Source organism: Egretta garzetta, unplaced genomic scaffold, assembly GCF_000687185.1.
Source record: "Egretta garzetta isolate BGI_Z169 unplaced genomic scaffold, ASM68718v1 scaffold117, whole genome shotgun sequence".
Classification (NCBI taxonomy): Eukaryota; Metazoa; Chordata; class Aves; order Pelecaniformes; family Ardeidae; genus Egretta; species Egretta garzetta.
The window spans coordinates 2,681,838-2,695,972 of NW_009260479.1; the positions used below are offsets into that span (position 1 = coordinate 2,681,838).

Below are 14,135 nucleotides of genomic sequence, written 5' to 3' on the forward strand. Positions count from 1 at the left end.
GGTATCCATATGCAAAATAACAAAACAATAACAATTAATTTTCATCAAAGATGTAGTGTGGTGTTGAGAACTTTCACATTCCTAAGATATTGTTGTTCTCTTGCAAAAAAGGACTCATCCATTTTCTGTTTGTTTATAAGGTTATCAGGCATGTCCATGGCTTGAAAGTAAATTAAGTGAGGTGGCGATCATAGAAAGAATGCATAGAGAAGTACATGGTGAGTGCTCAGCACTCAGAGGAAAGGAGAGTTAGTAGTTACAAGTCTGAAAGAACATCACTGCTGATGAATGGGTGATTTGACTAGAGATGGAAATCAAGGTAGCCAAGGTTAAACACTGAAAAAAACTATGCTAATTATCAAATTTGCTCAGAAAAAAAAGGTAGAAATGGTAAATAGGTTTATGTAGGTGAATGCTGGGAGTTGTCAGTTACCCACAGTCAAATTACTAGCCCTGTGGACACAGTGACAGCTCTGCACTGTAGACATTTCTCCTAATTGTAGCGCAATTGAATGACCACTGCTTCAGAGACCATGTAGGTCCAGAAGCAGTATTACTGTTTTCTTGCACTGCAGAAGAGGAGTTGCGTAAGCTTTACCAGGCTGTTGGTAACTATACATAGGAGGGTCTCTGCCCCGTGTTTCTTTCAGAGGGAATATAAAATGGCCACACAGTGACGATTTTATGAGAGTTTATTATTTCAGGTCTCACTTGATCTAAACACCTGGTTATGCTCCTGTTCTCCCTTATCAATGGCCTTTTAGACTGGGTTTAGCATGTCATAAATACAGGGGAGCAAATCAGGTCGGCTATAATACCTAAATAATCATCTTCTCCCAGAGCACTGGAGACACATAGTAGAGGCACTCAGGTGTTTCTGCAAGAAACATTTAATGGTTTAGTGTTGCTGGTGATAACTTATAACTGCTAAGGCCTGCTGTAGCTGAGCTAATCCTTGCAAAACCACTGAGGTGTCTTTGCTATACCATGCTCCCCTGATCAAAGGTCTGTGGACCATCTGGGTCCGTCTCCCATGTAACATAGCCTGCTATTTCCTTAGAAGGTGATAACTGTTAATGAACTTATTAAAAAATAATAGCAGAATAAGAGGTTTCACGGTCAGGTAAGGAGCTGTTAAGTGAAGAGCTGATATATGTTGACACTGGATATGGATTAAAGTTTTGATGCCCTCTGTTTGGTTCCTGACATTTGTCACAGTCTACAGCCAAGTGACTTTTCGATCTCTCTACACTTCATTTGCTCTTTTACAAAACAAAGATGTTGTGTTCCAACATCCTAAGGATGTGAGATGGTGTAGTCCTCTTGAGAGGACAGACTCTTAAACATCTCATTTCAACTTTTTTGCTCATCTTATGGCAAGAAATAAGCCAGAAAGTTAGCAGCTGCAGAGGCAATGTCAGAGAAGGGGACACAGATTTGAATGAGGGGAGGAGAAAGGGAAGTTGTTAAATGTCCTGATGTGCTCTGGAGATAAATTGAACTCTTCAGACATAGTGTGAAAGAGAAGGAGACAAGAGGACGTTGAGTAATTTGTCTAGGAATCATAGGGTGTGGGGAAGGGTGTGGTGCAGAGTGGCTTCTGATATATATACATAAGTAAGAAAAATTTTTAGTAAAAGTAATGACAGATGTGGATTTGTAAGGGGGAAATAGTGGTGGTGAAAATGGAGGGATAGGTCATTAGAAATGTTGGCAGCAAAAGAGAAATGAAGTGGAGATGGAGCTATAAGATAGGGGAGAAATGGATGAAAGGAAGAATAAAGATACTGCCAGAGGCTTGGTGAGGAAATAGTGCAAGGTGTTAATTGGGAATAGATTGGAAACATCAAATGGTTCAAATAAGTTAGCAAGGCAGCAAGTGTATTAAACAGAAGCAAACAATGATGCAAACTACAGCAATCAGCAAAACATTTTCTTAAACCCTTATTTACATCAAAGTAATGTCAAGGTTTGGGTGAAAAAATATGAAACTCCAGGAATGAACAGTTCCAGACAAGGTGTTTGTCATAGTTTTTCATATCTGTATTACAATTGCAGGCTGACTAAAGATGAGTCCTTTGGAAAGTCTAGGTCTGAAAGACAGTGGTTAATGTGTTCAGTTCAAGCTTTCTTATGAAGAATTTTAGACCAACTCCTTCAAAATTATCCACTAGCTTCGGAAGCCAAGATTTTTGGTGGCCATGGTTGGCCTCATCAGATATTTTTTGAAGAAATGTTGAGCATAAACAACTGAAAGTATGTGATTTTTCAACCAACCTGAAAATGAGTTGTTACTTAGTTTACAATTTAGGTTTTTACTTCTAAGTATAAAACTAAATGGTGGTTGCCCATAGTTTAATATGAAATGGTTATAATAAGCCAAACTGTGTATTCTTGTGCAATTTTAAAATCATTTTCCATAAAACTGCAGAAGTGTTTTAAAACTGAATTCTGAAATTCCAGGCATTCGAAGATATTCACCTGCAGGAGAGAAAAAAAGTGAAAATGCTCCTAGAGTATGCTGATAAAATATTTACTTACATCTTTTTCATGGAGATGCTTCTGAAATGGGTAGCTTATGGCTTGCACAGTTATTTCACAAATGCCTGGTGTTGGCTTGACTTCATCATTGTATGTGTAAGTATAATATTCAGCTTGTCTTACATTCTGAATTTTGGTATTTTCTATATAGAGAACTACATGTAAAATCTGATTTTGAATAAACACAAGCGTAAGCTGCCAAAAGCTGAAAAAAATTGCAATCAAAAGAGACTTTAGGACAAATTTAAATGGAAATTGTAAATAATAATCAGAAAAAAAGTTTATTAGATATCACTGTCATTGAGGAACATGTTGCTTATAAAAACCTTTTAGAGTGCAGAGAGAGATTGCAATTAGAGATCAGAAATAAAAGTAAATTAATTAAGATGCTAGAAAAATGTGAAGCTGTTGGCAGTTCCAGCATTTAGAAACAGAAAAAAGTAGAGTTGCTTCCTTAAAGAAGAAGAAATTTAGATGGTAAAGGGAGTTGAAAAGTATTGTTGGAGAAATCATTTACCAGAGAGTTAAAGACGTAGGAAAGTATGTTTTGCTTTGCAACCAAAGAAATCCTAGCAATCCTTCCTACAGCGATAAAGAGGAATATTGAAATCATCAATAGTGAAATGGAGGAAGTGCAGTGTTGAATCTATACAGATTTATTCTGAATTCAGACAAAGTTAAATAATGTAATCTTGCCATATAAAAATGGAATATTTTTGCTTGTCAAAAATACCCTGGGAAGATACAGAAGTTAGATATTTTAAAATAAGGACATCTAAACAGCTGACTTCTGGAAATGTCTGAGTAGCTGTTTGCTAGCCTCTGAATAGTTAGCATCAAACGTTGTGAAGTACTAGAAATTTTCAACGGAAAAATCTAATATTATCACTATCTACAAAGAATATATAGCATGACTTTAGCAATTACAGTTCTGTAATATTAATAGCAGTGCTGTCCAAAACAGAGGAAAAGCATGAAAATATCCAATGGCTAGACAATGAGACAACAAATTCAAATAGGAGGGAAAAGGCAAATCATGAATAGTGAAAAAAAAAACGTAATTATTGAAACAATTTTCTAATGTTTTCAGGTTTTTTTCTCTCTTACGAAAATTTAAACTGAAGACTTTTAAAAATGTTTCGCATTTTTAAATGTGATGTTTCACATCACCATCTTAAGTTATAATAAGGAATTGCTGTATACACTTCTGAGAATAACCATGCAGAAAATGGAAATACTTTATTTGAATAATCCTTTCTGGTCTTGTAGTGTATGAAATTACCATAGTAACCAATTTGGTTGTTATTTTAGCATTCAAAAAAAATTATATGAAATGCTTTTGAAAAAAAAAAAAGAAAAAAGTTTCAAATTAGAATGAAAGAATTCCATTATTTTTAAAATATTAGGATAGAAGGAAGTAAAATAATTTTATGATAACTTTGTGCATTTTCTTCATTTGACTTACTGGTCAAAGATCCTGTAACATTCAGCCTGTGATTGTCTACTGACACAAATAAAATACATTTTTGTATACCGTTTAATAATCTCAGTTTCAATTAAATGAACACAGCTATCATTTGTTTCCTGGGGACTAAATACTGTTTCCAAAGACACATCACCTTGTTCCTCTGGGAGTGCCCTGAAATCTCTCAGGACTCTTAGAGCACTGAGGCCTCTTCGAGCTTTGTCAAGATTTGAAGGGATAAAGGTAAGGATTTTGGGTGTGTGTGCATATTTTGCAATAGCTGCATTTGAAGCTTTTGTGAAAATTACAATTTGAATCTCTATTTTTGGACTTGATGGCATGAAGGTGGTTCAGGTGGCCTACTTACATCTTATGGTTGTTATTTTGAAGTAATACCAAACACTTCCACAGAAATGTATAAATACAAATGAAATAAGGAAATTGAATTATAATGTGCTACCACAAGGAACTGTTATGTATAGTAATGTGAACACTGGAACAGTTTCCCTTGTTTCCAGTTTCAGTGCAATTTGCAGAACAAACTAAACAAGAATTTTTTTAGACCTGTACTTCTCTGAAAGTCAGCAGAGCAATGAAGAAGATCTACCACAGACTGGGATTTTTTAACACAACTCTGGCCAGAACACTAGGCAATTCACTCTTCTGTTTTTGGTACCTGTGAGAATGAATCTGGAGTATTGTGTTGAGTTTGGGACTCCCCAGTGTAGGAAAGATATTAACATACCGGAGAGTGTCCAGCAAAGTGCCACCAGGATGGTCAGGGGACTGGAAAGGAGAGGCTGAGAGAATGGAGCTTGTTCTGTCTGGAGAAGAGAACGTTAAAGGGAGGATTTAGTTGGGATCTAATTAGATAAGAGATTTAATTTTTGTCTTCAACTACTTAATGGGAGGTTATGCAAGAAATGGTACTAATGTTTTCTGGTAGGCCTGCAGTGAGAAAATGAGAGAGAATGAGATGGCTGTGAGGGATACTCCAGTTAGCTACCTTGGAAAAAAGATGACATTGTGGGTGTAGAGCATTGCAATAGATTGTCCAGAGAGGCTGCTGAATCTCCAGTCTTGGAAAAATCCAGAACTTGACTGGACAAGATGCCGAGCAACTTGGTCTATGTTGGAACAGCTGATCTGCAGAGGTCCCTTCAACATGCTTCATTCTATGTATTTCTGGTATACAGATATTATCTGAGGCCAGGATAAAAGGCTCAGAATTTTCTCATAATGATAACAGTGAAACATTTCCAGAGAGATTTTCACAATGCTCCATGATAGAGTGGTAGAAAATGGTGACAAGAAATAAATAATCCTCAAATTCCCTCTGGCAACAAGTGGGGTCCTGCCTGTTAGAATCATGGTCCTGGATTCACGAATAAGAGTTCTTATCACTGCTTGGGTCACGTCCCTTGACGTCACCAGCACAGATACCAAAAGCTGGAATCCCATTTTCACTGGTACCATACCCAGAAAAGGTTTACCGCTCGTCATGGGTTTGCATTCACCTTGTCGCCAAGCAAGCCTACGTGAAGGAAGAGCGCTGACCAAAACAACTCAGTCTTCTGGAAGCCAAACTTCCCTACGTTGTGTACTGTGCGCAGTCAGTTGCCAGTGGTTATTGGGTGAGGTTCCTTATGGAGAGCAAACAGTTGTTCTCTTACAAAACCCCTCCAAGATAAGAGAGAGGGTTATTTATGATATTGTAGTAAATACAGAGCATACAACCCATTCCCCTGTACCTGGTTTTTAGATCCCATAGCTACTACAGACTCATTATTTATTTTATGTATTTTTTTACCCAAAGATAATTCTGTTTGCCATCTGTTTTGCTTCCTTCCTCAGAAAGGCAAGGCAGATATCACAGAATTACATGTTAAGACAAGCTTGAAGTTGGGCTGGAGGCTGGCTTTAAATTTGTCATCTACTAGTTTTTGTATGGGTGAGAATCTGCAATAGATACAGAAGAAGAAAAAATAAGTGGTTTTCTTGGAAGGTGTTCTATCGAGTGTGAATAATTCATTCTTTTCATTCATTTAAGGTTGTTGTGAATGCACTCTTGGGAGCTATCCCCTCAATCTTGAACGTTTTGCTCGTCTGTATTGTCTTCTGGCTCCTATTTAACATTGCAGGAGTAAAATTACTTGGAAAAAAATTTTCAAAATGCACACTCAAGAAAGGAAATATCAGTCTAATTGATAACAGAGACAATTGCTCTTACTATAATGGAACGTGGACAAATAGTGATGTAAACTTTGATAACGTTGGGATGGGATACTTGGCTCTTCTTCAAGTGGTAAGTTCTATAAAGAAAATGCTCGGTTTGGGGTTTTTTATGGAAATGTGTTGAGCAGCCCAATCATGGGAGACCACCACGCTTCTGTTTATCTCACTGAAATTGGGGATTTCTTTAGCTTCCATAAATATTTTTCTTATCTATAAGGTGCTCAGTTCCTCCTAAAGAACACTTTAGCATATGCAACCTTGTGCTAAAATCTGTGTTTCACGGCTTTCTAATTTTGTTTTAATACTAAGCCTGAAATAGTCTGCATGCTACTGGATTTAAAGTTATTCTTATTTTCTTTAGTAAAAGCTAGTCCAGAGTGGATGAGAAAGAAAAAGCACAATGCAGTTTATTTGTATTTCTGTATTTTCTTTTATTATATAAGTCACAAAGTACTGGGATGCTGATTTATTGATCTCCCTAATATGACAACAAAGGAGAGAAAGGCATTTTAAAAGTGGCTGTTACCCCTGTATCTGTCCTAGATGAAGTCCTTTGCCCTGGATCCTCCAAAGTGTTCTTTGATTCTGCAGAGTTGCTAAAAATTGCAGGAAGGAATCATCTGCTGTTTTCTTAGGAACTGTTTTTTTCCTTTTAGGATATATTTGCTAGTTAAGCTGAAACTTTCAAAAAGCAGAGAATTTACAGAAATTTCAATTCAATGAGAGTTAACATTAAAGCACATTTCACAGGTTTCATGGCAAGTTTCTTTTTTTTTCTTTTCAGGGAATAATTTTTTTTTTGTCTTTACTAAGCTCCAGTGAATCATACTTCCGAGCAGGTCTTTGGAAGTGATGCACGTTTTTTATAGCACACTGCTCACTTCTCCACAACTCTTAATGCATTTATATTAGCTCTACGTAATTCTTTTTTTTATTTTTATTTTAGTGATAATGACCTTAATAATGCATTTTTTCCAGGCAACTTTTAAAGGTTGGATGGATATTATGTATGCAGCAGTGGATTCACGTAAGGTACGTCACTAAAATGAAATTTTTGTTCTTTTCCCTTCCTTTTTTTTCTTTTCTATCTATACAATTAATTTTCCAGCTTTGTTTGCAATATCAAGTCAGAAATACAAACGGATGAACGCCTCAAACTACGGCGTGAAAGAATAATCCTTGGGGTACCAAATATCAAATATACCAAATATACCAAAAGAAAACTGGTCAAATACATAGTGACGCCACACAAAACCCTACTATGATAAGAATGCAGAGGGCAAGATGTTGCAAGTTTTGGACAAGTGTGTTTTGGGAACAGAGTTCAGAAGGTCTTGGAGGGACTGTGCCTCTGAAGCAAATTTTCATCTTTTTTGAATGAGTACAGTAACTTTAAAATGGTGTGCATGTTCAGGAGTTATTTCTGGAGGTTTTCTTTCCTATATTTAACATCCTTATATTTCTTCCCCATTTCCATGTGTTGTTTCTCACTCTCTCACTAGTACACTTTTCTGTGTTTAATTTAATTTGCATTTTCCTTATTCATTCAAGCGCTCTACTTTTGAATGTAGCTCATTAAAAAGATCATTCCTTGTAGAGCTGACCATAGTGAGCTGGCTTATTAAAACTGCTTCTTCTCTGGGTTAGCATTCAAGGGGATGGTGGTTCACCATTATGGTTAGGATGAGTTGTTTTTCTAACCTAGGCATTTGCAGTATCACTTCTGAGTGGAACTGTTTATCTATTACTTAAGAATTTGCTAGTGCTGGATTTGGCTATGTATCTTTGGAATTGTCTTTACAAATAGTAACAACATAGAACAAGACAGTTGTACTACTTGTACTACAGCTAAATACAGGTTTAAATGTGTAGAAATAATTTATCCCTCCTGACAATAAAAAGATTTGTTATTATAAATCGGAAATGATAAAGCTGTGATTATGTGATTTTTACCAATATTATTTTTCTGGTTTGATTTTTTTTTTTTAACAGATAGATGAACAGCCAAAGTTTGAAGCATTCTTAGCCATGTATATGTATTTTGTGATTTTCATTATTTTTGGATCTTTCTTCATGCTGAACCTTTTCATTGGAGTGGTTATCAGCAATTTTAACCAACAAAGGAAAAAGATAAGTACTACATGAGCTAATTCAGGGTCTCGCAATCCCAGTTTGATTAAGTGAATGCTAGTTTGACATCTAGATGTCTTAACATTTTCAGATAACTATTTGACTGGAGAAATTTAAAATAATATTTAGATACCAAGCTTCGAAAATAGGAGTCCGCTTTTCCTCAAAGCTTTTAGTAATTTACCTGTAAATTCTGTTTTCATGCTAAGTCCTTAATTTGTTTTAAGTAGGAGGATGAGGAGGAAGGAGTAGTAGTTTCAGAAAACAGAAGCCAGAAAAAGTTATATAGACTTTGCTACCGGAGAGTGGAATTCTTTTCTTTTGCTTTGAAGATTTTACTTTGGAGAACTGAATAACTCTTTTTGCTCAAAGTAAACACCTGACAAATGTGATATGGATAATCAAGAAACACTATTGCTCATGGGAGCGGTAACCACTGCTTTCCTGGTAAAGAAACTTGAAATAGTCTTGTTAATCAGAACTTCTTCTACAACTAACTCCATTTAAAAAATCCTGTTGTCAGTAGAGTAGCCCTACAGATTAATTTCCTGGGGTTTTTAAAAATTTCTGCATTGAGATGCAAGCCATGGCCTCAGGAAGAGACCGTCTAGAAATTTAAGGGCTTCTTAAAGCCCAGGAAGCACTGACTGCTTGCACTTTTCTCCTCAGTTGCTAGATTCCCTGTTCTTTTTATTCAGTAGGAAATGGAAGGCAAAATCTTAGAATGGAAAATGCAACAACCAAACTAAAGCAACAGTCAACCTTCCCTGGTATACTTCAGCTTCTTTGTGCCAAGCTTATTTGTCAATTGAGTTCTGTCCCTGATTCATTTAGGGGCTTAAAGTATCCAGAATATCAAGGGAAATTGAGTCAATTAATCCACTTGGAAGTTTTAAAACAAATAAGCATCTTGCTCATTAAAAAATTACCACAAAAGCAGACCTCAGCAGAAAGTTCACAGTTTCAAAGTTCACATTCAGAAGACAGAACCTCTGCAGGAGCCATTTATTTTCGGAGGTCTTGCCAGAGTGATTGAAAGTGCAGAAGCCCTACTGAACTTTGTTATGTGTTTTTTTACAAAATGCTAATCATTCAATGCTTTTATGACAAGTTCCTTCTCCTGAATGCTCAGTTCACAGTGACTGCTAAGTGATACAGGTGGTGTAGATGGTAATCAGATGAGCACCAGAAATTCTTCATCAGGAACCGCCCCACAGAACTTGGTTGCAAAGTGCTTATTCATAATCCTCCATTTACTTGCTAGCCCAGCAATATACTTCTGTTCCTACCTTTCCCAAAAATATAAATGGAAAGTTAATGAGTCTTACATGATTTTAAAAATATGAAACAGATTTATAAAACTTCAGAAAGGCTCTCACAGTTGAGGAAACTTACTCGGGAACGCTGCCTAGGCAAGACTTTCAGGATCAAACCCTGATCAGCTTTTTGCAGTACGTATTTTCAAAGAACAAGGGGAGAAGGAGAAATGGTGAAGACACATTTTGTCTCTGTGCTCTCTTAGATCCCACTCACAACAGCTGTAACTTAGGGTTTTTTACATAAACTTGCTGGTGTTTATTTAGTTGACAGCTTAAACTGCAGCTGAACAACAGTATTCTTTCCCTTTACTTAGGTGGAAAAGATCTATTTTTGACTGAGGAACAGAAAAAGTACTATAATGCCCTAAAAAAACTTGGATCCAAGAAACCTCAAAAACCCATCCCAAGACCATTGGTGAGACCATCTTAAGTAGAATATGATAGAAGATATAAAAATGGTGACCATATTTGAACTCAGTAGCCCGGCATCTAGAAATAAACTTCACGTTAGAGCCCATCATCTTCCTCATTCAATGTAGTAATTACATTTTACTCTCTTTTTCTTAATTCCATCTAATGCAGTCTTTCTTTGTTGGTATTAATTAAGGAAATTTACAGGCCTATTTATCACCTATTCAAATGTACAACCAATTTATAAAGGTTCATGTTAAGTATTTGATATTCATAACATGATCTTGGTTACTTAAGTTCCATGATATTGCTTCTGCAGCTAGGTTGGATTATTGCAGTTGAGAATGAATAATGAGTAGTACCTGCCCCATGGCTGTTGTTTACTTTTAAATAATCTTATGCTTTATTTCTTATAGTTTCTTAAACTTAATTCCAGGCCTGGCTTCACCTAGTAACTATTCAGAGTTTTTCTCATTTATGACATTTTAATTAGAATTGCTTATCCTAAAATATCTGCTTCAATAAGTATTTCTCTTAAAAGTGTGCAATCACAGTGTACTCTGAATATGTTCCTGCTGTGTAATTTTTTTTCTAAGGAAATGTGGTTTCATGATACCTGAAAATACTTAGCCAAGTTTTCTTTGAAGGTCTAAAAAAATCACCTAAAAATGCTTCTAGTAGCTTATTGTGAAATTTATATTCTCTTAAAATCTCTTTCTAAGCACAATTACTGATAAATATTTGAATGTAGGCTGGGTCTTAGAAGTAGCATTAAGCAATTCTTCTCTTTCTCTCCACAGAATGTGTTCCAAGGATTACTGTTTGATATAGTATCACACAGAGCATTTGACATTACCGTTGTGACTTTGATCTGTCTAAATATGGTCATTATGATGGCAGAAAATAGTCAGAACGGCATCAAGGATGTTCTTAATAAAATCAACTTTTTTTTTGTGGCAGTATTTACTGGGGAATGTGTCATAAAAATACTAGCCCTAAGACATTACTTCTTCACCAGTGGCTGGAACATGTTTGATTTAGCTGTTGTGGTCCTTTCACTAGTTAGTAAGTATCAATCGTTATTAGATCAGGTAATGTGACTTACCAATACTAAATCAAATTTCAGTATGAAGTAAACAGTTACATATATCTGATAAAAAAATTCCAGTTCCATTGTACTTTTTCAAACTATGTACCAAGTGATTCTTCCTAAAAGGGTAAATTTTTGTTTTCCCCTATATTTTTGCAGAGTACTAAGAGGAAAATGGATGGTTTTCAAAATTCTTTTAAAGTATGAATTTTATTAAGTAATTAACAGAATGGGAATTTAATGCAGTAACATCTTTTCAAAGTTATTGTACTTAAACAGTTGTCTTGATGTTTTTATGCTTTCAATTTACGTGTAATCACATTAACTGTTGTTTTCATAGTAAAAGTAAATTCAGGTTAAAAATACATTTGTATGAAAAATTAGAAAGATTTATTTCAGTTTCCAGGACTTTCTTTCAAGAAGGCAGATCCTGAGGGCTGATTTAGAAAGCTCAGGAAAATTTAACTGCTCAGCACCACTCTAAATCTTGGCCATTATTTGTGACTGTGAAAAGTCTTATTAAAAGTGGCTTGGTTTTGCTTTTCTTTTCAAATAAAACTAGATGCTTATCATTTCCTCTACAAAGGGTCATATATGGCTTTAGTTTCTTGTACAGTTTATTTGGTCTGTGCTCCCTACTCAGGCTCAGGTTATAGCATAGAATAAAGGATGAGAAAGAAAAAGCGATCTGAGTCTCTGCTTTGTCCCTGAGCACAGTACCCCTTTGCTATCCAATGCAACCCAGAGGGATGCTAGCTTCTTAAGTCATCTATTTCTGGTCATATACATTACTACTGTATTGCTGAAGGAACTCATTACTCTGGCAGTAGGATCATAGAGTGAGGTGTGAAGGAGGACAAATACTGAAAGACAGTTTTCCTTTATTTTCTTCTTGCTCGTCTCTGATGTCTTTCAAATACCAAGCATTAATGAAAGTTTCACATTTAACATGTGGCTTAGACCTATAGAAGAACCAGCAATCAGACAGCAGCTAGGAGATAAGCCCCATAGATTCCAGCACAGGAGCTTAATGGATTTAAAAGGATTTTTTAAGTACTTGAGCAATGCATAATTTCATCCCATGAATTAGAGAAATCTGGGAGAATGCAGTTTCCAAATGATGCATAATCTTGATAGCTCTTTAATGTTTAAAATTCTTGTCATTTGTCTTTCTTCTCCTAAGCTCTTTTGTAAGGAATTGCGGTATTGATGATAATGTTTTAGTTGAAAGTGATGTAATATCAGTGTTACTCAACACCTGAAGCACAGAATATAACAAAGTAGACATAAATAGGGAATTTCACATCTTGCTTTCTTTTTAATTTCAAAGGTATTGGACTTTCTGAAGGCTTTCGAACTTTCTTCTCTCCTACACTTTTGAGAATTTTTCGTTTGGCACGAATTGGCCGAATCCTGAGATTAATTCGAAAAGCTAGAGGAATTCGAACTCTTCTTTTTGCGTTACTGATGTCTCTTCCTGCACTGTTCAACATCGGTCTTTTGCTTTTTCTGGTTATGTTCATTTACGCCATTGTGGGCATGACGAACTTTGCCTGTGTTGGCTGGGAAGGTGGGATTGATAACCTTTTCAACTTTCAAACCTTTGATAGTAGCATTCTCTGTCTCTTCCAAATTACAACATCGGCTGGCTGGGATGGTCTTTTGGTCCCTCTGTTAAAAGGATCTAATTCATGTGCTCCCAACTTACATTTAACAGAGGAACAGAAAAAAAATTGCACAAATAAGGAGGTTGGTATTTTATTTTTTGTAAGCTATGTCATTATATCATTTCTCATTGTTGTAAATATGTACATAGCTGTCATTTTAGAGAACTTCAGTGTTGCCACTGAAGAAAGCACAGATCCTCTTTGTGAGGATGACTTTGATATGTTTTATGAGACCTGGGGAAAATTTGATCCTCAGGCAACACAGTTTATTGAATATTCTGCTCTTTCAGACTTTGCAGATGCTCTGGCAGAACCCTTACGCATTCCAAAGCCTAATAAAATCCAGCTCATATCCATGGACCTCCCTATAGTTAGTGGCGATAAGATCCACTGCTTGGATATCTTGCTTGCTTTTACTAAAAGGGTCTTGGGAGAATCTGGGGATTTGGGTGGTCTTGAATTACACATGGAAGAAAAATTTATGGCTGCCAATCCATCTAAAATTTCTTACAAGCCAATTACTACTACCCTTAAAAGAAAACAAGAGGAGGTATCGGCTCTTATTATTCAAAGGGCCTTCAGGAAGTATTTGACGCACCGTTCTTTTAAAAATAAATCTTCCTTATACCGACATAAACATTATAGCAGTGCTGTCTTTGAAGAAGAAACGCACGAGAAGGAAAGTCTTATTGCATCAATGCTTAATGAAAATAATGGTAGGAAGCTAGATAAATCACTGACTACATCTTCCATATCTCTCCCTTTATTTTATGATGGTATTGCTGAAACAGATAGCGATAACGTGGACACATAAGGTTGCCCCATGCTGCAGCATTTTTTATTAAACTGATATCAGTTATTTTCAGATGGAGAAAATGTTTTGATCCCAGAGCATAATACTCTAAATTTAGAATAACAATGGCAGCCTTTAAATATTGTGATTGTTCAATTTTGCAAATGATCCTTAAAACAATTAAGATTTAAACAACTATGTCATAAATACTAGGGGAAGATCAAACCATGGCATATTTTTCCTCAGCTACTGGAGTAGGTGAGTCACTTTTTACACCTGTCATTTTTTTGTATTACTTCGTATTTCTGTGTTTACAGAAGAAATCTGTAAAAGATCAGTTGTAACTGTAATACGATTTATAAGCACACAACGCTGTAGAACAATGTATATCTCTTTAGAGATAAAGCCTGGTTTGAAAAACTGGTTATTGTAGCAAAATTAAGTAATTACTGGGTTTTCTGTAAAAGAGCTTGTTCAAGACACT

The 14,135-nt window shown here is 35.8% G+C and overlaps 1 protein-coding gene across 1 annotated transcript in view; it reads left to right on the forward strand.

Moving 5' to 3' along the window:
* Positions 1-13,672, forward strand: part of LOC104130992 (sodium channel protein type 5 subunit alpha-like) — a 47,158-nt gene extending 33,486 nt beyond the window's left edge. Inside the window, exons 18-25 of the mRNA XM_035899626.1 lie at positions 2,464-2,671; positions 4,161-4,249; positions 6,057-6,311; positions 7,220-7,273; positions 8,234-8,375; positions 10,005-10,105; positions 10,902-11,166; positions 12,522-13,672. Of these exons, the coding sequence (XP_035755519.1) occupies positions 2,464-2,671; positions 4,161-4,249; positions 6,057-6,311; positions 7,220-7,273; positions 8,234-8,375; positions 10,005-10,105; positions 10,902-11,166; positions 12,522-13,672 (2,265 nt within the window). The remainder of the gene's footprint in view (positions 1-2,463; positions 2,672-4,160; positions 4,250-6,056; positions 6,312-7,219; positions 7,274-8,233; positions 8,376-10,004; positions 10,106-10,901; positions 11,167-12,521) is intronic.
* The last annotated feature ends 463 nt before the right edge of the window (positions 13,673-14,135 follow it).